This window comes from Schistocerca nitens, chromosome 3 (genome assembly GCF_023898315.1).
Source record: "Schistocerca nitens isolate TAMUIC-IGC-003100 chromosome 3, iqSchNite1.1, whole genome shotgun sequence".
Taxonomy (NCBI): Eukaryota; Metazoa; Arthropoda; class Insecta; order Orthoptera; family Acrididae; genus Schistocerca; species Schistocerca nitens.
Genome location: NC_064616.1, coordinates 644,947,712 through 644,974,543, shown reverse-complemented (window position 1 = coordinate 644,974,543; position 26,832 = coordinate 644,947,712). Strand labels below are relative to the sequence as shown.

Below are 26,832 nucleotides of genomic sequence, written 5' to 3'. Positions count from 1 at the left end.
ATTCCACAGACGCTTCTCAGGGCTAGTAACTAGCAGACTTTCCTGAAGGTGCATTATAATTTTAGGAAATGCTTAAGGGCAGACTGCACAACTTTTTAATTATTGAGTGGTACACTAGATACACGAGGTCGTAAGGAAAGTGTCAGTGGCACACTGTGACTAAAAGTTATTATTTCACAGACCACACACGTTACAGTGTATGTATACAAAACAAACTAATTGATAGAATGTCACATATGCATGCGAGAAGAAAAATATACTGGAAGAAAATGTAAAACAAAAAAATATAAAAGGCACTGAAGCAATGAAACGGCTCCTGAATGGAAAAATGAGCGATGGTATTGATATGAAGAGATTTTTCAACGTGAGGTAAATTGCCAGTAATGGAAAAATGTCAGTTATGGCTAGATGTATGTGATTCGAGCTGCAAGCTATTTTAACAATTCTATAATGCAACAGCTCTGATTTTCAGCGTGTTGTACTTACTACATTATCCCTGATCCTATAACACGAACACCAACACGGACCCAAGCCACACAGCATGTTGTTATCAATGGAGAGACGTCTACAGACGTTAAAGTAAACTCTGGCGTGCCTCAGGGGAGTGTTATGGGACCATTGCTTTTTACAATATATATATAAATGACCTAGTAGATAGTGTCGGAAGTTCCATGCGGCTTTTCGCGGATGATGCTGTAGTATACAGAGAAGCTGCAGCATTAGATAATTGTAGCGAAATGCAGGAAGATCTGCAGCGGATAGGCACTTGGTGCAGGGAGTGGCAACTGTCCCTTAACATAGACAAATGTAATGTATTGCGAATACTTAGAAAGAAGGATCCTTTATTGTATGATTATATGATAGCGGAACAAACACTGGTAGCAGTTACTTCTGTAAAATATCTGGGAGTATGCGTGCGGAATGATTTGAAGTGGAATGATCATATAAAATTAATTGTTGGTAAGGCGGGTACCAGGTTGAGATTCATTGGGAGAGTGCTTAGAAAATGTAGTCCATCAACAAAGGAAGTGGCTTACAAAACACTCGTTCGACCTATACTTGAGTATTGCTCATCAGTGTCGGATCCGTACCAGATCGGGTTGACGGAGGAGATAGAGAAGATACAAAGAAGAGCGGCGCGTTTCGTCACAGGGTTATTTGGTAACCGTGATAGCGTTACGGAGATGTTTAATAAACTCAAGTGGCAGACTCTGAAAGAGAGGCGCTCTGCATCGCGGTGTAGCTTGCTCGCCAGGTTTCGAGAGGGTGCGTTTCTGGATGAGGTATCGAACATATTGCTTCCCCCTACTTATACCTCCCGAGGAGATCACGAATGTAAAATTAGAGAGATTAGAGCGCGCACGGAGGCTTTCAGACAGTCGTTCTTCCCGCGAACCATACGCGACTGGAACAGGAAAGGGGGGTAACGACAGTGGCACGTAAAGTGCCCTCCGCCACACACCGTTGGGTGGTTTGCGGAGTATAGATGTAGATGTAGATGTAGACACTGAAGGAGTTAGCCAATAATTCATTCAAATGATATGAGGTTAAATGGACTGTACTACAAAGTCATCAGACATTACATCCTACATGCGTCAAGCCGGGAACAGTCCTCCGAGAGGGAAACACAGAAGATAAATCCTGATGAACCTGGTTATAAGTGAAAATAAATAAGACAAGGAAACAGAAGCAATTACAGACGAGAGAGGGGTAACAAGGTGAAGGTCGACGAGTTGTTACGACCAGAAAGCAGCTAGAGGCCTGCGGACATACGTGATAAGAGATGCACCCTCTACAGCTGACTGGTGTTTCCTCACCCTCCATTACCACAAAAAAATTAGCAACGCAGGCAAACTGATAAAATCTCAGGAAAGAGAACGACGACGAGATATTAAACCAAAGATAGATGTACAAGAATAAGAATGACTAATGTGGGAAGGACAGGAGACAGGCCGGACCAACGAGCAAGGGCAGCCATGGGATCCCTTGGGTCTGTGCAGGTGACAGGGCAACACTCACATATCTCAAGCGGCCCGAGAGGCCAATGTCCCCTACCTTACAAAAAGAAAAAAAAATGGTTCAAATGGCTCTGAGCACTATGGGACTTAACATCTATGGTCATCAGTCCCCTAGAACTTAGAACTACTTAAACCTAACTAACCTAAGGACATCACACAACACCCTGTCATCACGAGGCAGAGAAAATCCCTGACCCCGCCGGGAATCGAACCCGGGAAGCCCTACGTTACAGAGAGAAGAAGAAACCACCTTCACGGGTAAAATGTGAAACGAGATCAGATGTCTGCTAGCAACAGAGGCAGCGTATTAGCAAGTTTAACGTTTCGCCATAAGGTGACAAATTGGGGCAGTCCAGTAGGATGTGGGCCACCAGCAGATGGGCCCCACACTGATGGTGGGGTGGAGCCTCATATCATAGGATGTGGTCATGTGTCAGCCAAGTGTGAAAAATGTGAAGCTGACTGAACAGCACATTGCCTGCAAGAAGCACGATCGGAGACTGCCACATGGACGTAGAGCCCTTATTGCTTTCAGTTTTTTTTAGAGAAAGCAGGGCACACCATTGTGTGTTCCGTGCCTCAAACAACTGAAAGCATAGAGTAGACTGAAAGTCTGGTTCTGGTACCCCCACCTCCAAAGTTGGCATCCTGGTAGGCAACTTGGCTAACCAGCACAACATGTAGGTTCTCTGGGATTCCAACTTGACCTGGGGTCCAAACAAAGATGACCGACTATCCAGCTTGATGGAAGTCAGAAAGGGGATCATGGACAGACACAAACAATGGGTGTCGAGGTAGCATTGGTCAATAGGCCAAAGACTACTCAGGGGCCCACTGCTGATTAAAAACGTCTCGCTGGTGCAACGAACAAGCATGAATCAGGGCTTGAGAGATGGCCCCCAATCCTGCAGTGAATACGCAGGAGCCATTCGGCAGTGAACATTATTCACTGCACCTTCCATGTGTGCAGGTAAAACCAGTTCATCCATTGGCAGTGAGCCGTGGTAAAAATTTCTGTTTTGAAGAGCGCTCCGCAGCGCGTAATGTGAAGCAGTCGCCCTCCGTTTCTGGCGGTGGCGCCGCTGTGGCAATCGCAGCTTTGGTGTCTCCCTCTGGTGGGAAAGGGGGAAAGGTTGCTGTTCACGTGCATTTAAGGGGCGCCATGAGCTCGCCAGTCAGTCAGTCTGGGCCAGTCTCTCGTCCCCAGCTTGCTACTCTGTCCCACGCGTGACTTTGGGAGGCAGTTAGTGTCTGTCGTCCGGAGTGCTAGTATGTCTTTCGTTCAGATCAATCTTTAAAGCCGGATTAATGAGAGTCTTTCCACTCCGCCAGTAAGAGACTCAGTGAGTGGTCGCCTGGTCGAGGCTTAGTTCCTGCATCTGAGTCTGCGCGTTAGGCCGCCAGTCTGCTCGAGTTTGCTCAGGCAATTGTCATTGGCGGTTGGATCGATCGGTTGGCCGGTCGCGCACTGAGACAGAAGATGACTTGTCCGTCTTGAGCGTCGGCGCATGTGAGGTCGCCACGTGAGTCCAGTGTGCCGCGCCGTATAGCGAGGGGTAGTGGCTTCGCGGTCGACACGAAAGCAACAGGAGTCATCCCACGACATCGGTCTGGCCGGTGCGAGCTGCGACGCCGTGAGACGGGAGATCGGCGCGCCTTCCTGCGTCCGTTGAAGCGGCTGGCAGCGGACGGTTCGGGAGAGCGATTTGGGGGTGCTGCACCAGGTCTTCTCGAGAAATCGCAGTTTATTAGAAGTTAAGTGACTGGTGATATGTTGTGTGATTTACTCTTGTTAAATTCTACTTGTTTTCTTGGTCAGTCTCTCGTCCCCAGCTTGCTCGTCTGTCTGTCGTCCGCATTTATTAGGCAGTTAGTGTCTGTCGTTCGGAGCTGCCTCTGTCATGTTTGTAGGATTTGGTGTGTTAACGAATTTATTGCTTGGAGTGTAACGGCCTAATTCCTGAATATGTTTTGATCTTGCCTATGATCTTGAGAGGCGGTGTCTATGCGCTGTAAAGCATCTTAACTTGTTTGGCCAACCTTGTAGAATTTTATATAAGATTGAATTTTATGGGCTTTTATTTAAATGATCATTTTAGTATATCAAGTTGCCACCCTTTCACCGTAAGACTTTTCTTAGAAGTTAAAATCAAGTTGCACCTTCGGTGGCAAAGTTAATATTTTTAGTTTAGTGTTTTGTACCATTTCCATCCCTCCTACGGGGGTGCATAGTTTGTGTGCTTGTGTAAACTGTTAAAACCTTTAGTTTAAAGTAATCTGGTGTGTTGCAGATTTGCACCAGAGTAGTCTTTCAGAGGTTGTTGTGAGCGGTCGTACTACGGCCGTGTCAAAAAGGCAGCAGCAAGGTTCTCAGCCTGAAAGCTCATACAGTCAAGAATTTGTTTCTTTCTGCTTCTGAATAAATTGTAACTTGATATTTAGAGGGTGCTTTTTGATTATAATTTTAAATCTGTTTCTTTAAAAAAATGCTTTAGGCACCATTAAAGTGAATAAATTACCATTTGTTAAAATGGAACTTGCTTATGATTTCATCGGTTACTCCCTGGCAACTACTTCCACGCTCACATAGTGTGATTAAATGTGTTAATGTTCTTGATGAATCGCTAGAAAGGCAGTAGAGTCGTCAGTGTGTACCACTTCTGAACCTGGAAATGTATCAAGGATGGCCAGGAACAGACCACAAAAACTGTGGGACCAACAGAGCTTTTTGGTCCAAACGATAGGTCCAGACATACCTCAGGATGTGGTACACACCACAGCAGCATATGCAATTACTTCCTGACAATGGGCGACAGTGGGGGCAGTTGGAGTTCACAGCACAGACACTGTATGCAAACTCCAGTCCTGGGCCATTGTTGTGAGAGGTGTATCTCCCTACCAGGTGAAAGGGCACGGTAGTGCAGATGTGCAGTGAATGTGTAGAACATAGTTGACCAGGAGTTTTTGGCAGCTGATCTGCAGTGGAGGGATCCCAGCCTCCGTTAGAACGCTGTTCACAGGGCTGCAGGTCTGGTCCAGAAACTGCCTGTCATAAATCAGATCCCACAATTGTGCATTGGGTACAGAATCCACAATGCTGAAAGTGATGCTGAGCCATATGCCAGACTCCTGTAATAAAGAAAGGAGAAGATCATATCTTCTTGTAGTGTAAATTGGTGTTACTGTGGCAGCGAAGAATGTTAGTGTGTGACCAGCATGTTCGCTTAAGTTTGTGAAGGTGGGGAGGCCACGTCAACCATGAAACAAAGACCAGCTCCAGAAAGCGATAAGACTCTACCTCAACGACCAGTTGCTCAATGCGGTGGAGATCTGGCTGTGGATGGACAGTACAATGGCGACAGAAGTGCACGATGTACGTCTTGGCACTGAAAACCAGAAGTCATGGATGAGAGCCAGGTCTGCAAATTTCGCATGGAACCTTCCAGTCAGCGCTTGGCATCATCCACAGTGGAGGAGAAACAAGAAATACAAAAATCGTCGGTGTACTGGGAAGGTGAAACTTTAGAACCCACAGCTAAAGCTAGACCATTGATAGCCACCAGAAAAAGGAGACACACTCAATACAGAGCCCGGCAATACCCTATTCTCTTGTATATGGGTTGTATTGTGGAAAGCAACAACTTGAACCTGGAAAGTATGGTGTGACAAGAAGTTCTGGACAAAAATTGGAAGTGGGCCCTGGAGACGCCACTCGTGTAGGGTAACAAGGGTGTGATAATGCCATATGGTGTCATAAGCCTTTTGCTGTCTGAGAAGACAGAAATAAGGTGTTGCCGCTGGGCAGAAGCTGATGGGATAGCAGACTCAAGGCACATCAAATTGTCAGCAGTAGAATGGCCTTGGAAAAAATTGCAGTGGAATGGAGAAAAAGACCTGAGATTCAAGGTACCAACACAGCCACTGGCTGCACCATACATATGCAGTGAACATTAGTTAGACTAATTGGGTGACAGCTATCCATCTCACAGGTATCATGCTTTCTTGCCATCTACATGGGAACGCATCCTGCCATAGATACAGTTGAAAATGAAAAGGACATGACACTGGCAGTTCACTAACTGGTGTTTGAGCATTTGGCTGTAGATGAGGTCTAACCCTGGAGCCATGTCAGGACAAAGTGTTAGGGCATTGACGAATTCCCAGTCACTAAACAGAGCATTATATGGCTCCATGTGATGTGTAGTGGGGCGGGGTCAGGGATTTTCTCTTCCTCGTGATGACTGGGTGTTGTGTGCTGTCCTTAGGTTAGTTAGGTTTAAGTAGTTCTAAGTTCTAGGGGACTGATGACCTCAGATGTTAAGTCCCATAGTGCTCAGAGCCATTTGAACCATTTTTTTGATGTGTAGTGACAGTGAAGTGAATTCGCACCACCTGCTGTTTGAGGACAAAAAATGTAGGCTGACGATTCTCAGATGCTGACTCTCAAGCATAATGCAGAACAAAATGTTCGGTGACAGCATGTGTGACAGTGTAGACAACACCATTCAAGGAGATGCCACTTACACTTGTGTGGTACTGGTGTCCATAGAAGCATCAAACCTGCTAAGGAGGGGTATGTGGTCCAATAATAGTTCCCAGCATTGTTGCTTCTGCCGTTTTATTAGGTGGTGGATCAGGGCAGGGAACCACTGAAGGGAATGAAGTGCTCCCTTGTAGCTTACAGTACTGTGATCTCTAATGGCCACAGCGATTTCTGAAGTTCCTGAGATGCTGTCTTCCGACCGGGGGGAGGGATTCCTGAGGAATAGGGGACTGCTAGGTGTGCTGTCAACTGCATAGCTGCAGTTGTGCTCTGGACATCGATACCTCTAAGTGATGGGGTGCTAAGAGTGATGGCAGACTTAAAGGCAAAATGCAACCCAGTCAGCTTCGTTAAGAGTCCATCTGGGCAGGTGTCCAGGCAGGTGAGGGTGAGGGAGGGACAGGACCATTGGAAAATGATCACTGTCAGACAGGTCATCATGGACTCCCAAGTAGATGGAGGGGACAAGACCAGGGATGCAAATGGGAAGCTCAGTGGCTGAATATGATCTGTATAACACAGCGAAGTGTGTAGGGGCACCAGTATTAAAGAGACAAAGATTCAGCTGTGTAAGCCAAGTTTCAATAGCTTTACTGCAGCTGTTGGTTGTACTTCAACCCCACAAGGGGTTGTGGGCATTGAAGTTGCCCAAAATGGGGAAACATGGTGTGAGAGAGAAATCAACTAAGACCATGTGGTCTGTGACACTTCACTATTGGCACAGAGATACACACTACAGATGATAAAATACAGAAATGCCATCACATGAACAGCCACAACCTCTGAAGTCATACTGAATGGCTTGTGTTCACTGTAGAGTTCAGAATGCATGTGAAAACTCTACCCAAACGCTCTGTCATAGCTTGATTCTTAAAACAGCCCTGACAGCTGAGGAGCGTAGTGGTTAGCAATGCTGAAATCGAGTTTCATGGGGAGGGGGGGGGGGTAATACAGTAAGCAAGGGAAACGCATGGGAGACATTGTAGCTCAGCAGGCTGTGGAAGAAACTTCTACATTTCTACTGGAAGATAATGCTATAGGTATCCTGTGGGGGGGTGCAGGGTCCAACAAGGAGGCAGGTCACACCCCAGAGTCACTGGCTGCCACAGGCTGTGAGGACGTGGCATATACAGGGTGAGTCACCTAACGTTACCGCTGGATATATTTCGTAAACCACATCAAATACTGACGAACCGATTCCACAGACCGAACGTGAGGAGAGGGAGTAGTGTAATTGTTTAATACAAACCACACAAAAATGCACGGAAGTATGTTTTTTAACACAAACCTACGTTTTTTTAAATGGAACCACGTTAGTTTTGTTAGCACATCTGAACATATAAACAAATACGTAACCAGTGCCGTTTGTTGCATTGTAAAATGTTAGTTACATCCGGAGATATTGTAACCTAAAGTTGACGCTTGAAACCTCCGACGTTCAGTTGCGTGTTGTAACAAACACGGGCCACGGGCGTTTCATAGGACGTGGAGGACGCATAAATTGGCCAGCCCGTTCTCCTGATCTTACACCTCTGGACTTCTTTCTGTGGGGTACGTTAAAGGAGAATGTGTACCGTGATGTGCGTACAACCCCAGAGGATATGAAACAACGTATTGTGGCAGCCTGCGGCGACATCACACCAGATGTACTGCGGCGTGTACGACATTCATTACGCCAGAGATTGCAATTGTGTGCAGCAAATGATGGCCACCACATTGAACATCTATTGGCCTGACATGTCGTGACACACTCTATTCCACTCCGTAATTGAAAACGGAAACCACGTGTGTACGTGTACCTCACCCCTCATGGTAATGTACATGTGCGTCAGTGAAAAAGACCAATAAAAAGGTGTTAGCATGTGGACGTAATGTGCTGTTGCAGTCTCTTCTGTACCTAAGGTCCATCACCGTTCCCTTTGAATCCCTACGTAATTCGGTGCTCTCCGATACACACGATCGAACAGCGGAGGAGTGGTACTCAAGCGCCAACTTTAGGTTACAATATCTCCGGATGTAATTAACATTTTACAATACAACAAACGGCACTGATTACGTATTTGTATATATGTTCAGATGTGCTAACAAAACTAACGGGGTTCCATTTAAAAAAACGTAGGTTTGTGTTAAAAACATACTTCCGTGCATTTTTTATGGTTTGTATTAACCAATTACACTAGCCCCTCTCCTCACGTTCGGTCTGTGGAATCGATTCGTCAGTATTTGATGTGGTTTACGAAATATATCCAGCGGTAATGTTAGGTGACTCACCCTGTATACACATGCATTATGTAGCAGCTTGTGTATGGGGCTCTGGTGCCACAGGTTCCACCAGGAATTCTACCTCACGTACAGAGTCGAAACAAGTGGGCTCAGTGGCATGGGGACCACTGGAACCTCCTTTGTCTTTGAGATCTTCTTTCAGTCTCACTTCTCCTTGGATGCTCTCCATGTCCACGAAAGCTTGTCTGCCCTTGTGGAGAAACATGAAGCCCTACAACCAGCAATGCATGGTTCCTTCAGCCACTGGCTGAATCCTTGGAGGGAAGCATCTCGAGGGTCCCCTTACTGGTGAGAGGCACTGAACGAGGGTGATGATTCTCAGGCTGGAGGTTGAAGATTTGTCCCCCTAAGGTGAGGAGTGAATGTTCACAAAGTGGGTGTGGAGGAATCAACAAGATGACTCCCAACCACCAGGGGAGTGGGTGTAGTCCAGCAGCCCCCAAGACCACACGTGGAAATCTCGAAAAGCGAGGATACTGTCGCTACAGAAGATGATGATGTATCTGTAGTAAACATCAGTCATATGTACAGGATGAAAACGATCGTATTTCCTCTTGGCCTTGTGATATATGAGTCAGTCCAGTCTCGTATTCTTGGATTTTCTTTTCTGTTTGGAAGACAGTGCAGTCTGGTGAACAGAGAGAATGGCGCTCCCCACAGCTGACACAGATGGGAGGGGGGGGGGGGCAAGTACAATGGGAAGACATGTGGTGGAATGTCATACATTTGAAGCACCGCGTGTGGGGGGGGGGGAGGGGAGGAACATACAGTTTCACATTAAATCAATACACTATAACCTTGACCTTTCAGGGCAAGGAGTCGCCTTCACAGGCCAAGATGAAGGCCCCAGTATCAACTCTATTGTCCTTTACATGCACTGGATTCACAGTTACGAATAAGGACAACCTACAGCTGTATAATAGAATGAGAGCAATGAAAATTTGTGCCAAACTGACTCGAACCCCAGTTGACCAGCCGTAGTCCCACACTCCAGACAGAGGATGGAGTTTCATTCGTTTTACTTGAAAGTCGCTTGCATGTTGTCGGCGAATAAGTACGATATTGCAATGCCAGTGTTATTTCGAATTATGATGCAATGTTCCTTTGGACATTGACCCTCGGCCAGACCGAAACTTATCGTATTTATCTGCCGACATCGAGCAAGCGACTTTAAAGTAAAATGTTTCCCCCAGACACGAATATACATAATGAATGTACGACTACAGGTTGTAGACACTTGGCTGACGACATATGGAAGTTTGGGTTTGGCTGTGATTCATGATCTGATACATAATAATAAGGCGACCACTCGCGATAAGCGGGAAATCCTGGTATAGGTTCAGGTCCAACACAAAGTTTCGTTGTCATCATTCCAATATACAGCTGTAGATTGTCCACATTCGCAACTGCGAATACATTTCGTGTATTTCATAATGGCATGTCCAAATGAACATTGCACCGTAATTCACAATAACACAGGCTTTGCGATATCGTACACTATTGTCCTTTGGTCTCCACTGGACATGACGGGCAAAATGCACATCACTCCAGATTGGCACGTAGTTCATCGCGGCGGAATGCGATACGCTGTACCATATTGAGACTGTTGTGTGGTGGGGGCGGGGGGGGGGGGTGAGGGGGTGATATAGGAATGTCATCCAGCTTGTTACAGGCGAGAAGTGCCAGTGACTGAGCAGGGGTACCATTTCAATTAGAATAGAACCACCTCCCATCTTCGAAATTGCTGCTACTTCAGCAAACCTGTCAAGGTTTTGAACAAAGAACAATGACTTTGTGGCCAAAAAGGTGTCCCTGTCGTTCCTAGAGCAAAGTAAATATTCATGGGAGTATTTATTCCCTTGTTTCTTAGCCCCATGTCCCTCCTACGGCAGTGTCGGCACCACCCGTGGAAAGGGAAGTGCTGGAAGGGCCGATGTCTTGTGTTGGCCAAACACGCACTGACAAAAGAAATATGAGCCCTTGGGCGGGGGGAGGGGGCGGGGGAGGCGCAATAATTGGCGGCGCAACAAAATTCTTTTATCAGCAATCTATGACCTCACTAGAAGGAATGAACGAAGAAAGCGAAGTAAGGCAGATTAGGGTCCAACATCTCGTCGATGACGAGTTCATTAGAGAGAAAACATAAGCTTGGCGTGGGGAAGAATGGGGAAAGAACTCAGCAGTGCCCTTTCAAAGGTGCCATCCTCGGCATTTGTCTTAAGCGATTTAGGGAACTCACGAAAACTTTATATCTGGATGACAGACCAGGATTTGAACAGCTGTCTTCCTGAATGTAAGTCCAATGTCATTACTGTGCCTCCTGGTTCTATGATCTCTATGAAATCACTATAGTTCAAATCTTTTATCTTGGCGGCTCGCGCATGCCCACCCAGACGCGGGAGATTACTGCGTTGCCAGTTGCAAACGACGCAGGCGCAAAGAGAAGCAGCGCCATAGTATAGGATACTTCCCCGTTTAGGGGGGAGCGCGGAGTTTATGAAGTAAAGACACCACGGCCGCATTAACCCTTTCGCTGCTACAGGGATGTGCTCCCCGCATTCCGCGCTGTGCGCGATTTTGTCATCACTGCACTGCTCGCCTGTGCAGACACATGGTGTTCCGACTGCTTTGACACACTTATTCGATTTCACAAAAACTATTTGGCCCAAAAATTTGATTTTTACACGTCTTCTTGACTGATACCTCGCCCCCCCCCCCCCCCCATAAATGACTTAATTTTGTTTCGATGTTCAACGCAGTTATTGTGCGGCATTAAATGTAGTAAACCACTGCACGAAATTTTGAAGAGTTTGCAGAGGTAAAAGTCCATAGCGTATACTTTCCATATGGTCGATTTTAGTTGCCACAATGTTGAGAATGAAATGTGGACAAGATACCTAAATTTCATATAAAATTTACTGTATAACAATATCTCTTTTAATTTAAGTACCAGATAGGTGACGTATGTAATATTGGGAAATATTCCATCTTTCACGAACGTAACAAAAGTTTTATTTACACCGGGCGCGTTTGGCTTTATTTTAAAGCACTTTTAAAGCACCATTACGCTAACGCAGCTCGTTATTCAACATAACTCCTGGAGGACTCTAAAAAGTCACGCAAAATACCGACAAACACTGTTGGTATGACTATGAATTACTCACGCTTCGTCGAAGTCCAATAGGAAATAAACAATTACCTCTGTTCTTTATTGCGAAAAGGCGGTTCGTGAGAATGATACAAACACCGTTCCTTGCTATCGCCTGAATTTGCTTGTTTGGTTTAATTAATTAATAGAATATGAACCAATTGGTATAAAGAATGCTTTTTCCAAACTTTCTATAAAAGAAAGTCTGCTATCAAGACATTGCTTTTGTTCTATTACTTTATTTATGACTAAACGTTTCTAAACCTGAAGACACTTGTCTTTGCTCTGCATTGCAGTCGAGATCTGACAACGTCGTTCTCTGTTCATTGGCTGTGTTTTGTGACGTCAGATGCGTAGAACGAACCTAAATTCGGCCGCCGTCATAAATGACGCGCACTATAGTTGTATCAGCATTCCTGTACTGTACTCTGCTGTATTATTGTAGTTGCTCATGTCCCTTCACCAGTTCCCACCTATGCTCCTTCCACAAAAACGTAAACTTAACACTGCATTACACTGCACTGGCAATAATCACAGTTACCATACAGTTACCAAAGTTAACATTAACATGAAGACAATGGAAGCGACTAACTACCTACACTTGAACCGTGCTCAGCCCAACCATGCGCGATGTGGATGTCTCATTGACTGCAAAAGTTTTTAAAAAATGGCTCGGCTCTAAATTGTTGTTTCAGCTAGGGAAACGATGCTCGGAGCTCTTAGGTATTCCTGGCAAAAGAACAGAACTGACGAAAAAATCTAAAAAACTTAAGCTGTGAGGTCTGATCACAGGTATAAATGCTCAGATGAGCGATGTGTAAATTAAATGATTGACAGTTCCCTGGGACATTAACAAGTTAACCGCGACCATTAATGTGTTTGGTCAATTTTCGTTCTCACGTCTAGGAAAAAGGCAACAGTATACACTATGTGATCAGAAGTATCCGGACACCACCAAAAACGTACGCTTTTCATATTACGTGCATTGTACTGCCAGGTACTCCATATTAGCGATCTCATTAATCATTGGACATTGTGAGAGAGCAGAATGGGGCGCTCCGCGGAACTCACGGACTTCGAACGTCGTCAGGTGATTGGATATCACTTGTGTCATACGTCTGTACGCGAGATTTCCACACTCCTAAACATCCCTAGGTCCACTGTTTCCGATGTGATAGTGAAGTGGAAACGTGAAGGGACACGTACAGCACAAAAGCGTACAGGCCCACCACGTCTGTTGACTGACAGAGACCGCAGACAGTTGAAGAGGGTCGTAATCTGTAATAAGCAGACATCTATCCAGACCATAACACAGGAATTCCAAACTGTATCAGGATCCACTGCAAGTACTATGACAGTTAGGCGGGAGGTGAGAAAACTTGGATTTCATGATCGAGCCGCTACTCATAAGCCACACATCACGTCTGTAAATGCCAAACGACGGCTCGCTTGGTGTAAGTAGCGTAAACATTGGACGATTGAACAGTAGACAAACGTTGTGTGGAGTGACGAATCACGGTACACAATGTGGCGATCCGATGGCAGGGTGTGGGTATGGCGAATGCCCGGTGAACGTCATCTGCCAGCGTGTGTAGTGCCAACATGAAAATTCGGAGGCGGTGGCGCTATGGTGTGGTCGTGTTTTTCATGGGGGGCTTGCACCCCTTGTTGTTTAGCGTGGCACTATCACAGCACAGGCCTATATTGATGTTTTAAGCACGTTAGGTAGGTGGTTAGTGTTTAACGTCCCGTCGACAACGAGGTCATTAGAGACGGAGCGCAAGCTCGGGTTAGGGAAGGATTGGGAAGGAAATCGGCCGTGCCCTTCCAAAGGAACCATCCCGGCATTTGCCTGAAACGATTTAGGGAAATCACGGAAAACGTAAATCAGGATGGTTGGAGACGGGATTGAACCGTCGTCCTCCCGAATGCGAGTCCAGTGTGCTAACCACTGCGCCGCCTCGCTCGGTTTTAAGCACGTTCTTGCTTCCCAATGATGAAGAGCAATTCGGGGATGGCGATTGCATCTTTCAGCACGGTGGAGCACCTGTTCATAATGCACGACAATAACATACCTGTAATGGACTGGCCTACAGATACTCCTAACGTGAATCCTATAGAACACCTTTGGAATGTTTTGGAACGCCGACTTCGTGCCAGGCCTCATCGATCGACATCGATACCTCTCTTCAGTGCAGCACTCCGCGAAGAATGGGCTGCCATTCCCCAAGAAACCTCCCAGCACCTGACTGAACGGATGCCTGCGAGACTGGAAGCTGTCATCAAGGCTACGGGTGGGCCAACACCATATTGAATTACAGCATTACCGATGGAGGGTGACACGAACTTGTAAATCATTTTCAGCCAGGTGTCCGGATACTTTTGATCACATAGTGTTGGCACCAGTCATGATGGCTGGTAACGTTCTCCAGGCATTCGCCAAACACAAACCCTTGCATCGGATTCATCACTTCGAAACACCTGTATCAAACATCCACTGCCCAGTGGCGTCGCTCTTTACATCATCCCAGGCGGCGCTTGGCGTTAACTTTAGCAACGCGTGGCTCATGAGGAGCTCCTTGACCATAGTACATAGTTTTTTTTCAATTCCCTAAGCGCAGTCATTGTGGTACTTAGACTGCTGGTAGCACTACTGGAACTCACTCAGCTAATTTCACGAAATTTTTTACATCCGCTCTCTGAAACGCTCGACGGTCCCTGTCTGTCAGTACATAAAAGTCTGGCTTGTATCGGTTTAGCTGTAGTTTCTCCTTCGCGTTTACACTCCACAATCACATAACTATCAGTCGACTTGTGCATCTAGGGACATTTAGTGGTCAATTCCGCATTACTTGGCTGTGTCTGGATACTTTTGAACAGATAGCGTATCTCTGTTGGAAATTATCAAGCTTGGAATCCTATATGACAAAACAATTCAGCAAGCAGGCAGACTTACGGCGAGGCTCTTGTTCGACGACAGACTCGAGGAAGTCCTGCGGCGTCATGTACAGTTGTCCATTATACTCGACTGAAGCGAACTTGATGAAGCGCCGCTCGCGGGACGTAGGCTTCACGGCGCGCACCAGGGGCTCCTCTTCTCTCTGCAAATAACAGCCTTGTAAGTTCTCGCCAGAATAAGTGCTTTCTGCTGCCATGAGATGCGGCACAACGATCAGATCTTAACTGCTCGCATCTGCGTTATGAAAATGTAGGTTTCCGCCAATGAACTCCATAATAATGGCAAGAATTTATGTTTAACGCCTAGTAATTTCTAATATGAGCATTAATTTACAGCGTTTAAAAGTTACATGTAGCGATGAAGCGTAACCAAAAGTTGAATTAATCCGTAAGAAGTCACACTGATACATGGTCAGCATAAAACTATTTCGTGGGGAAAGCCGGACACTTCAGGACTCGGCTGACCACCCAACAGCAATTTAAAAACTTCAAATGAACATGGATGCAATTTTCAGAGGGTGTGGGGATGAAGATCCTGAAGCTGACACATAACTGTAACGCTCGATGACGATATTACCAACAGTTACGACTCCAGTGGACTGTCAAAAAAGACTGTAGTTTTAAGCCGACTACCAGAGACCTCCGAGATCTTTTCACATTCTCAATACGCCAACATGCAGTTTGTTTAAGGTTTTGTAACAATGAAATTACTCTTACGACTCGACAAAGATGGCTAGATGAATTCCTAAATGCAGAGTACAGGATTTGAGGGTGTTAACTCATGTTTTCAATGAACCTCATGGGACAAACAGTTACGGTACATATGTTTCCTCTGGGCAGCATCAGTTGTTAGAACAAGAATAGCATTTCTTATATCAAGCTATCGTGAATTCTTCACGGGCTTCACCTGTCTGCTTTTTGTGGGTACATGTGCGTCTTGGGTATGTGCTGTAGCACACTTACGTAGGTGAGAGGAACATGTTCGTCTTGTGTTACATCTACAGTCTAGGATCAAACGAGCGCATTTTTTTTTCCAAAGAAATGAAGCCTCGCGTGGGCTAGGTAGAGAGAGACTGATAGCCATGAGGAGAATCAAATGCTGACGGAACCCTGCGGTAGGCCAGTGGCAGCAGAGCTTCAGGTCACACAAGGAAGAAAGATTCCATTGACGACGAGTTCATAGGAGACGGAGCATAAACTCGATGTATACAAGTGTAAGGAAGGGATCGACAATTATTGGAAGCCCACTCCTCCAAATGTGCAGTGTGCTAATCACTGAGTCCGATTGTTCCCGAAGGACCTACGAGTAATGTTGAGAGAAAAGCTGAAAAGCGTATTCAATTCTGTGGTGCAACCCGAGAGATAAAAATGACTGGAATCCAATGAGGAAAGGGATACAGCACCTAGGAGCAGACTTCATCGCCAACAGTCGAATAGTAAATTCTATCACAGACGAGCGCCTTTCAATTTAAACCTTCAGAGTGAGAACGAAACATATGCTTTATTAAACTGCCATGCCCTAACTGACAAAGACAATAAAAGAAATCTAGGAAAAGTGGAATGCTTCTAGGAAGCTCGAGAGCACGAAATGTCAAATTCCAAGAAGTATTTCAGAGCACCAGTACTATGGGACGATTTCAATGCGCAAATAGGAGAAGAGAAAAATATATAGGAAAGCAGACTGAAAATATCCACCCCACAAAAGAATGAATAAGAATGGACAAAAGCTCATAGGACCATCCAAAGAATTTAACCTAAAGTTAATGCCCACAATTTAAAAAATCAAATGAAACAGAAACATGGAAATCACAGAAATCACCAAATTCACATTTAGGAGCATATCAAATTGACCAAGACGCCATCTCGTTTCAAAATCAGAAGGAAATGATGAGTGTACAAGCTAAACAATGAGAAAGTATAGAAAAAACGATTATCTAGCCAATATAAAATTGAAATTTATCTCACAGAACAGAAAAAATTATCAAAACCTGAATTCTTAAGGATAGTACAGAAATCCTGAAAGCAATGAAAAATAGTTTTCAAGAAAAACTTGATATGCAAGTTTATGAAGAGGCCACAGTAAAGAGGACAAAGAAACATAGATGGTGCTATGAAAGCGAACTTGGATGAAATGGCGCTCTTCCGAAAAAAAAAAAACTTACGTCCATGCTGAACTTATAAGACTCTCTTTTGTCCTTTGCCTATCTGAGACACTTTTTGACCTTCTTCGTCTGTTTGTATATAGACTGTACGCCGTGTTTGCGAAGTATACGGCTGATTCTGGCCGTCACCTTGTGGGTGTATGGCAGAAAGGCTGTGCCCAACATTTCTTATTTAGACGTGTCACTCCCCTGAGGGATGGATTTCCAGACTCCTCTTATGCAACTAGTTGAGTACCCATTTCCAGACACCTCTTATGCAACTAGTTGAGTACCCATTGCTCCTCAGAACGCTATCCAGGTGTTATATCTCGCATCCGATGTGCTGTGGCACACGTATTCGTCTTGCGCGCGTTGCGTGCGTATTAATCGTCCCTCTTTTCTTGCTCGGGTGATGTTTTGATAGATCTTGCAGGTATCGGGCTGTATGTGTGTTTGTGTGCGTCTGTTTTTTTCGATACACGCTGTGTACCAAGTTCTCACCATTACTCGTAAACAGCGTATCTAGGAAAGGTAGCTGTTGGTCCTTTTCTAGTTCCACAGTAAATTTTATGTTGGCATGCAGACTGTGGTATCTAAGGATGTCGGCGACGTGTTCCTCACCACAGCTCCACACGACGAAGGTGTCGTCAACATAACTATGCCACACCTTAGCAGTTGTAACGGCAGACGAGAATTAGAAAGGAAATAAAACGTAAGTGTTAGGAAGGGGATAAATTCCAGTACACACATATCACTTATTCTAGAGGATTTCTTGTCTGTACAGAATCTAAATCAGGTCGAATTGTCTGAAGAAATTAGAAAGTTCGAAGAGGAGCTACGTGATTTATCACTGATTATTTTGTCTGTACAAGACCATTACACAACCAGTTATTATACTAAAATGGGATACGTATCAGGAAAAATGTTGACCTGCACGTGAAAGGCCTTTCTAAAAATTTTTAGGACTTTTTTGCCTGGTTTTGGGGTTGTGCAGCTGCTTTTCAAAGCATATATTAAGGGTTCGAGTCCTGCGTCAACCTGTCCTCAGTGTATGTGTATTCTCTATAGTTCTCGATTCAAATGAAAGAAAAGTGCATATAGAAGTATCAGAGGAATAATTCTATTAAGTAATATAATACTGATGCGCATGATGCAGCACAAAACCAAATTATGAGATCTTACTACAAAAAACAACCCCCCTCCGCAAACGAGGTGGCTAACGCACTCTTGCGCGGTAGCACTCGACTCTGAGGTCCACCGGTTCGAATCCTGGTGGTGGATGAAATTGTCACTACCAGTATGTGGCCAGCAAGGTAAGGAGAGGTAGTTGCCTAAAGTCCTGATCACTAGCTCCTCCGCCAACGTTCTGGATTAAATTCCAAACCTCTCCGCAGCGTCTTGTGAAGTGCGGGCATGTGACACTACCGATGATGATGCGTCCGTCGGATGGGGATGTTGACTTCAGCGGCCCTCTTGGTGCTATTCGAGAGGAATAGGCTAATGTGCCAGCACCGGATTCCACCCTCTCCCTTCCCTTAACCCATAACACGCACTCAGCAATACACTGTACGCGCACTCGTCACAATCATCCACATGACACAGATACACACCTGACACTTCATAACATGTAGGAGGAAGGTAATAGCGAAACATCTACACGAAGACCTTGCCTAAAATGGTGATGCAGGGTGTGTGTGTGTGTGTGTGTGTGTGTGTGTGTGTGTGTGTGTGTGTGTGTGTGTGTGTGTGTGTGTGTGTCCGCGCACTATGAGATCATAGGAATAAAAAAACAAATGAAAACCGACAACGGTGTTCTGCAAAAGTAGTTATCACAAGTAAACTGAACACTAACCAATAGCTCTAGGAAATCAATTTTCTAAACCATTTTCATACTTAATAAAAATCTTTAAAGGCGTACCAGGGATGTGGATGCACAGAGTGTATTTCTCTGGTTCAAAATGGTTCAAATGGCTCTGAGCACTATGGGACTTAACATCTGAGGTGATCAGTTCGCTAGACTTAGAACTACTTAAACCTGACTAACCTAAGGACGTCACACACATCCATGTCCGAGGCAGGATTCAAACCTGCGACCGCAGCAGCAGCGCGGTTCCGCACTGAAGCGCCTAGAACCACTCGGCTACAACGGCCGGCTATTTCTCTGGTCTGGCATTCCTTGCATGTCCCAGGAAACTAACTGATGTTACGGTTTTATGCAAATTGTTAATGAGGCTTAGAATGATAACTTTAGGTAGAATCACATCGAGAAAGCTGCGCGTAGAAGATACGGAAAACGGAGGATTGCTGTAGCCTATTTACGTCTCTTGCGCTAATACCAAGACACAATGTTCATATATATGTTTTAGTTTATTAAAAAATTGACTTAATCATTAGGATATAAAACTGAGGCTGCAAGAATGCAAATTAGGTTACAAATATTTTGATGATTATTATACGTTACTATATAATGTAGTTTGGGAAAATCTTCGCGTCAGGGAATCACTGACAGGCGAGGCTGTTAGATGAACTGCTCCGGACATATGCAGCTGAGCCTGCTGATTCGAGGATGCATTCGAGATAAAAAGTTTAATTAGTAATAATAAATTACATGCACTTTAATTACATATGAACAATTTCTTAAATTATGAACTAAATCAGTTATACATTACACTACAACTTACGTAACAACAGAAGCACTGTTCTAAAACTACAGTATATCGTTATTTTTTCGGTATATTTAAGTAGTCTTTCATGGCCATTAGACGGCAAGCAATACGTATGAAGCCAATTAATAGAAGTAAAGTGTGTCAATAGTCATTTTGTCGCATCATACACTGTGATAATACACTGAAGAGCCAAAGAAACTGGTACACCTGCCTAATATCATGTAGGGGCCCAGCGAGCACTCTAAAGTGCCGCAACACGACTTGGCAAGGACTCGACTAATGTCCGAAGTAGTGCCGGAGGGAATTGACACCATGAATCCTGCAGTGCTGTCCATAAATCCGTAAAAGTACAAGGGGGGGGGGGAGTGAAGATCTCTTCTGAACAGCACGTTACAAGACATTCTAAATATGCTCAATAATGTTCATGTCTGGGGAGTTTGGTCGCCAGCGGATGTGTTTAAACTCAGAACAGTGTTCCTGGAGACACTCTATAGCAATTCTGGAAGAGTGAGGTGTCGCATTGTCGTGCTGGAATTGCCCAAGTCTGTCGGAATGCACAATCGACATCAGGATGCTTACATACGTGTCACTTGTCAGTCGTATCTACACGTATCGGAGTCCCCTATCACTCCAATTGCACAAGCCACACACCGTTACAGAGCCTCCAGCAGATTGAACAGTCCTCTGCTGACATGTAGGTCCATGGATTCATGACGTTGTCTCCACACCCGTACACGACCATTCGCTCGATACAATTTGAAACGAGACTCGTCCGACCAGGCAGCATGTCCAATGTCGGTGTTGACGGGCCCAGGCGAGGCGTAAAACTTAGTGTCGTGCAGTCATCAAGGGTACATGAGTGGGCCTTCGGCTCCGAAAGCCCATATCGATGATGTTTCGTTGACTGGTTCGCAGGCTGACACTTGTTGATGGCCCAGCATTGAAATCTGCAGCAGTTTGCGGAAGGGTTGCACTTCTGTCACGTTGAACGGTTCTCTTCAGTCGTCGTTGGTCCCGTCCCTGCAGGATCTTTTTTCGGCCGCAGTCATGTCGGAGATCTGATGTTTTACCAGGTTCCTCATACTCATGGTACACACATGAAATGGTCGTACGGGAAATTCCCCACTTCTTCGCTACCTCGGTGATGCTGTGTCCCATAGCTCGTGCGCCGACTATAACACCACGTTCAAACTCACTTAAATCTTGATAACCTGCCATTGTAGCAGCAGTAACCGATCTAACAATTGCGCCAGGCCGCAGCGCCGTATTCTGCCTGTTTACATATCTCCGTATTTGAACACGCATGCCTATACCAGTTTCTTTGGCGCTTCAGTGTAGTATGAATGTTGTCCATAATTTGTCGGTTTTAAGTAACGTACTGTTTCTGAGACCATAAATAGTAATACTGACACCACCCTCCCCTAACCCACCCACCATCCCACCTGCAATTACATCTCATTGTATGAGAAGTCAGTCTGCTCATCCACACCACTGCTACTTCTTCGTGGTAGCTGGCCGTCAAACATTTAAAGTTTATGCGGTTTAGGAGTGTAAGTCTGACCTTGATCCAATACCGAAGCATCGTGATGAAAGTAACGCTGGGATAAATCCTCTATTTTCTACTTTGCGTAGACAAAGCGACGTCGGGACGATGACAAGTGCGCACTCCGGAAGACAACTGCAGCGAGTATTTGGAGCGACTATTTGTGGCCGGTGCGCACGCGCTCCCACCAGTCTGCATCAACAGCACGTGCAAGTCACGGGGCCCGCGGAGCGGACGTGTCACCCATTCACACTGCACGGCTACAGAGGGTAATGTTCTGCGACTCAAAGCACGTAAATTTATAACACGTAACTCGCGTCACAACTGTCTGCAACACATATATAGTAATTCACATTCTGCCGAAAATAAACTGGCGACCATAGGCAACAAACTGAAATGACCCAAGGCCCTGATTACAACTGATCATATTATCACGTAATCACGCTGCAGTTCAAAATGATTGTAGGTTTCCTCCATAGTCTTAAATCATTATGGTAAACGGACTGAAATCCGATCGAATGCAGTTCGGCGGCTTTTCACTAAGAATAACCTAGTTCGACAACACAGATGTAACAGTAGTTTGTAACTTGATAATGGTGTCAAAACTGTCATGTTTATCAGCAGACTCGGCAGAAGTTAATTACATTGCATGTGTAGGACGCAGCAAGTAGCGGAATATGATTGCTGTTACTCAGTTACACCGTGTATTTCAACTCCAACAGTGCGAAAGCTACGAAACAGATTGCTGACAGAATACTGTTCCAGTGTGTGGGACCCACATCAAGTGCCAGTATGACAAACAGAGGACATAAAGCATACAGAAAGAAGAGCAGTCCGAATGTTCTCCGGCCCGCTTATCGATCGAGAGAGAAAACAGAGATGATGAAATGATTCAGCTGACACACACACACAAAAGAGAGAGACAGAGATGCCAAATAGTTCAGGGCGGAATCTGTGAATATTACAAGTATCATCCTCTACCACGTAGTTTATGGTCATTCGCATAATATAAGTGCCATGAAGAGGAGCAAAAAAAAAGTACTAAAAAGTACTTAGCAGCCGGATTATGTGATCCTCACGTATGAGGCATTTCACCTCCTCAGCAGACACTACAAAATATGTCTTACATTTTGTGAAACACTATTTATAAAATTCAAAGAAACTGTGACGACATCTGACTGTATACACACACGACGAGAGCTTGCTAACTAGTAATGACTCCGACTTTTTAATGTGAAAACTCTTAAAGATTTTTAAATAAAACAAAAGTTATTAACATTCTATATCGTTATTCTTCATGTCTACATATCTGTAGGCCTCTGCCGCTAGCGGGCTCCAAACTGTACCGTATGTCATGGTAGTGTGTAAGGTGACTATGTCGGTGCGTGAGAATCAGAGAGTTTCCAATTAGAAAAGTTCGTCCACACATGGAACACCTGTTCCTGGAGCATGACAATGCCAGACTACACACGAGGGCTGCGACATCTCCAACTATCCGACGCCTTGGGTTCACAACCCTCCATCATCTTCCATACAGTCCCAACTTGGCCCCATCCGATCTTCATCTGTTTCCAAAACTTAAGGAAAACCTTGGAGGACTTCAGTTTGATAGTGAAGAAGAGGTGTAAGCGGAGGTGAGGTTGTGGATCCGTCAACAAAGTAAAACATTCTACGGTGACGGTATCAACAGATTGGTCTCGTTGGGAGAAATGTGTTCGTCGCCAGGGTGACTATGTTGAGAAATGATTACGTAGACATGAGTACATACGTAGAATTTTTTTAATTTAAAGAGCTTTAAGCTTCGATATCATTACTTTCCAGAATGGCCTCGGTACTTACTACCCACTTATTACAAACTTAAAAAAAAGATATTATGATACACGCAGAGGTGCAAAGACGATCAATTTTCCCGAGCGACACTTGCTACCGAATAAAACGCGTTGTCAGGCTGAGGGCATATGGTACATGCAGCAGATATATTCCGCCATACACTGAATATCAGTTATTGTAAGGAAAAACAGCGGATCGATGCGGATGCCTAAGTGCTATCTGTGCTCGGCGTATGCGGGGATGCTGGCAGCGTTTCCAGAAACGTGGCGCGGACCGCGTGCACACATCACGTGTTGCTCATGGACTGCCTCGCTGCCAGCCGGCCGCTTCCCGTCACATGACTGCTGCCTCCGTCTCAGCTTATTCTGTACCTACTCCATCACCGTTATTTGTGTAGAAATGCTAAGATCTGACCTCTTATATACAACGTATCAAGAGCCTCTGCGTGATGCACTAGCATAATACGCGTACACTGAAGAAACGTAAACTTTTCGGTCAGGTTCATCCACAATATCCATTTTTTTTGTTGTTGTTGACATTAGTCTTCTGGCAGGTTTGATGCGGCCCGCCACGAATTCCTCTCCGGTGCCAACTTTGCATCTCAGAGTAGCGCTTACAGCCTACGTCCTCAATTATTTGCTGGATGAATTCCACTTTCTGTCTTCCTCTACAGTTTTTACCCTCTACATCTTTCTTTAGTAAAATGGAAGTTATTCCCTGATGTCTTAAAGGAAGTGCTATTGTCCTGTCCCTTCTTCTTGTCAGTGTTTTCCATATATTCCTTTCCCCGCTGATTCTGCGCAGAACCCCTTCACACTACTTTATCAGTCCACTTAATTTTCAACATTCGTCTGTAGCACCACATCTCAAACTCTTCCGATTCTCTTCTGTTCCGGTTTTCCCAGAGCCCATGTTTCACTACCGTCCAATACTGTGCTCCAAACGTATAGTCTCAGAAGGCCTGTCAGATACTAGACTTCTCTTTGCCGCGTATGTCCTTTTTGCCAGTGCTAGCCTGCTTTTTATGTCCTTTTTCCTCCTTCCATCACGGGTTATTTTGCTGCCTAGGTAGCAGAATTCCTTGTCTTCATCCACCTCGTGATCCCCAATACTGATGTTAAGTTTCTCGCAATTCTCATTTCTGTTACTTCTCATTACTTTCGTCTTTCTTCGGTTTACTCTCAATCCATATTCTGCACTCATTAGACTGTTCATTCCAGTCAACAGATCCTGTAATTCTTCTTCCCTCTCACTGAAGGTAGCAATGTCAGTCAGTGAATCTTATTACTGATATCCTTTCATTTTGAATTTTAATCCTAGTCTTGAACATTTCTTTTGTTTTCGTCATTGCTTCTTTGATGTATAGATTGAAAAATAGGGGCGAAAAACTACATCCTTTTCTTAGACCCACTACCACAGCAAAATTAAGACACCAAATTTCCGACTCAAATGAGAAACTAGAAGAACTGTGGATAATATTGTCCTGTAATCTGTTGAATATATCACCAAGTCACTTCCCTGGAATATTTTTAAGAAAAGTAAACTGAAGGTGGCAGTCTTGAAAGTGCTACAATCATTTATATAGCACGAAGAGTGAAATACTATATAATCTATTTTGTATCATCTATTGAGTGCGACATGTATCGAAGAATTCTGTGCCGTAACCAGTCAATCTTACACACTAGATGTTCAATAATATAGTATTTAGCATGCCTGATGACAGTAAGAGTCCTGACGTTACTATTAACAAGACACTGCAAATTCTGAGAAGATACGCTGATTCATAACCGCTCAATCGCCCCCGAAAACTCACTGAGATTGGACAATGGTACGGCCGTCTCTGTCGATGGCGTCCTAACAAAGTTCAGTAAGTGAAACCCGTCTCCTATAGACATGTTATGTACTCGTACGCGTATCAATAAGCATTTGCATATCTCAAAGAACATATACCCACTCTTCCGTCTGCTATCGTAGCTTCATTTTTGCTTGTAAACTGCAAAGGCGTGTCTTAAGCTCACACCTTAAATTATGAGACTAGCCAGTTAGTTACTGCGGAGAATGAGTTAGCCACACCCCGTATGGTTGTTGGACAAAGGGTACACTCTTTACATCTGTCTGCTGCCATGGACATGCAGTGGTTTTCCTGCTGGGATGTATTCAATCATTTGGTATAGACCCTTGTCTTGTGATTTTTAAATGGGCACATTGAAGAGACGTGGTCCAAGAACATGGCGAGATTGTTGCTTGCTTGCATGACCTTTGCGTAGTTATCCGTTACATGGTTTTTATGATTTATGTACACGAGACACTCTGCAATTAGTTTCTCTGTTCGGTTTAACAACTTGGTTAGAATTGCAAGACGGCAGGTCCTCTGGCCTCTTCATGCACTTATGAAGAGCCATCAAACCAGTCTATCTTGCATTTTTAAAATCTGAATTTGCATACACGCAAATCAAAGCCATGTCGCTACCATATTTCACTGTCATGGGAAGTAGGTAATTGGATGCTACATAGCGGTATGCGCATGTTCGGGAATAGGATGCATGCCTATCGTAATTCTTTTCATTTCACACCGTGGACGAGTGGGCACTTTTGGGCTGTGAGGAGGCCAACCGCTCACAATAGCAGTAAATGGTCAGAAGGAGTGGGTAACATTCGGTCACTGGGAAATGTGGACGAAGTCCCGACCCACCCATGGCTGGTGGCTCTCTCTTTTGGCGTCAGGTCTCAGAGGTCAGAGGTCAGAGCCATTTTTACACTGACTGGGGCAGTTTTCTCACAAAAGGAATATTTTGGGCACGACCGCGCCAGCTGAGGGCCACGGCTGTATTGTCCTTTGGGACTTCTCGAAGAAATAGTCACCCAGCTCCACGGGGTAGCCGACAGAACGACACGACGCGACACGTAGCACCCCAATTATTATATTCTGTTGACGCCCATCGCCAGACAGCTTCTCGCGCAAAGTCCTGGCGGAGGCTGTGATGGGCTGCTGATCTATTATATCAGCACAACTATTACATCAGCACACGTTTGCAGGCACCGACGGGGATTGGCGGGACGGTATGGTATTGACGCCTAGGTTGACGGATTTATTGTAAGCCATAATTGGCGAAAGCTTTATTACCGACGATTAGTCGAGTTCTGGCAAAGCGAAGCAGTCGATCACTGAGCGCGTGGCGGAAGAGAATTTTGAGGGAGTTGGTTCCTGGCCGCCGCAAGAGCCGGTCGCGTACTTTCAGTTAAGGGTCGCACGATAGCAAACACGTGGCTAATTTCCAGAATACGTGGGATTCAGTATCCATTTTCTACTCATTTATTTGAGTCTGTAAGTAGTTTATCCCACTGCTTTTCCACTTATTAAGAGAGCTGATATGAATAGATGATTATTTTTCTGCTTTGGTAACTGTATGGTCATGTTAAGTCACGTGGTTCGTTGAAGGACACACACTTATGTAAGAGATGAAAATTTTTAGCCTCTTTCTGCATAACATACCCACGCTTATTCAGTATTCACATAATTTGCGACTTTTACATAGTCATTTTCCACTCCCCTGATCTTGGATTAAATCCTTACACGTGCTCACTTCAGAAACACGTTCGCGAAGGAAGTACATTCCGTTTCATTGTACTTCAAGGTGAAATAGAAGGATCTACCTTCAGCAAAGAAATTATTTTTAAATGCAGTTTTCAGCTAATAAGGTA

General features: G+C 44.8%; 1 protein-coding gene across 3 annotated transcripts in view; it reads right to left on the bottom strand.

The window, feature by feature from the left end:
- Positions 1-26,832, bottom strand: part of LOC126248597 (calcium uptake protein 3, mitochondrial) — a 695,970-nt gene that overhangs the window by 154,468 nt on the left and 514,670 nt on the right. For all 3 annotated transcript variants that reach the window (XM_049949722.1, XM_049949723.1, XM_049949724.1), the window contains exon 2: positions 14,949-15,093. In XM_049949722.1, the coding sequence (XP_049805679.1) occupies positions 14,949-15,093 (145 nt within the window). The remainder of the gene's footprint in view (positions 1-14,948; positions 15,094-26,832) is intronic.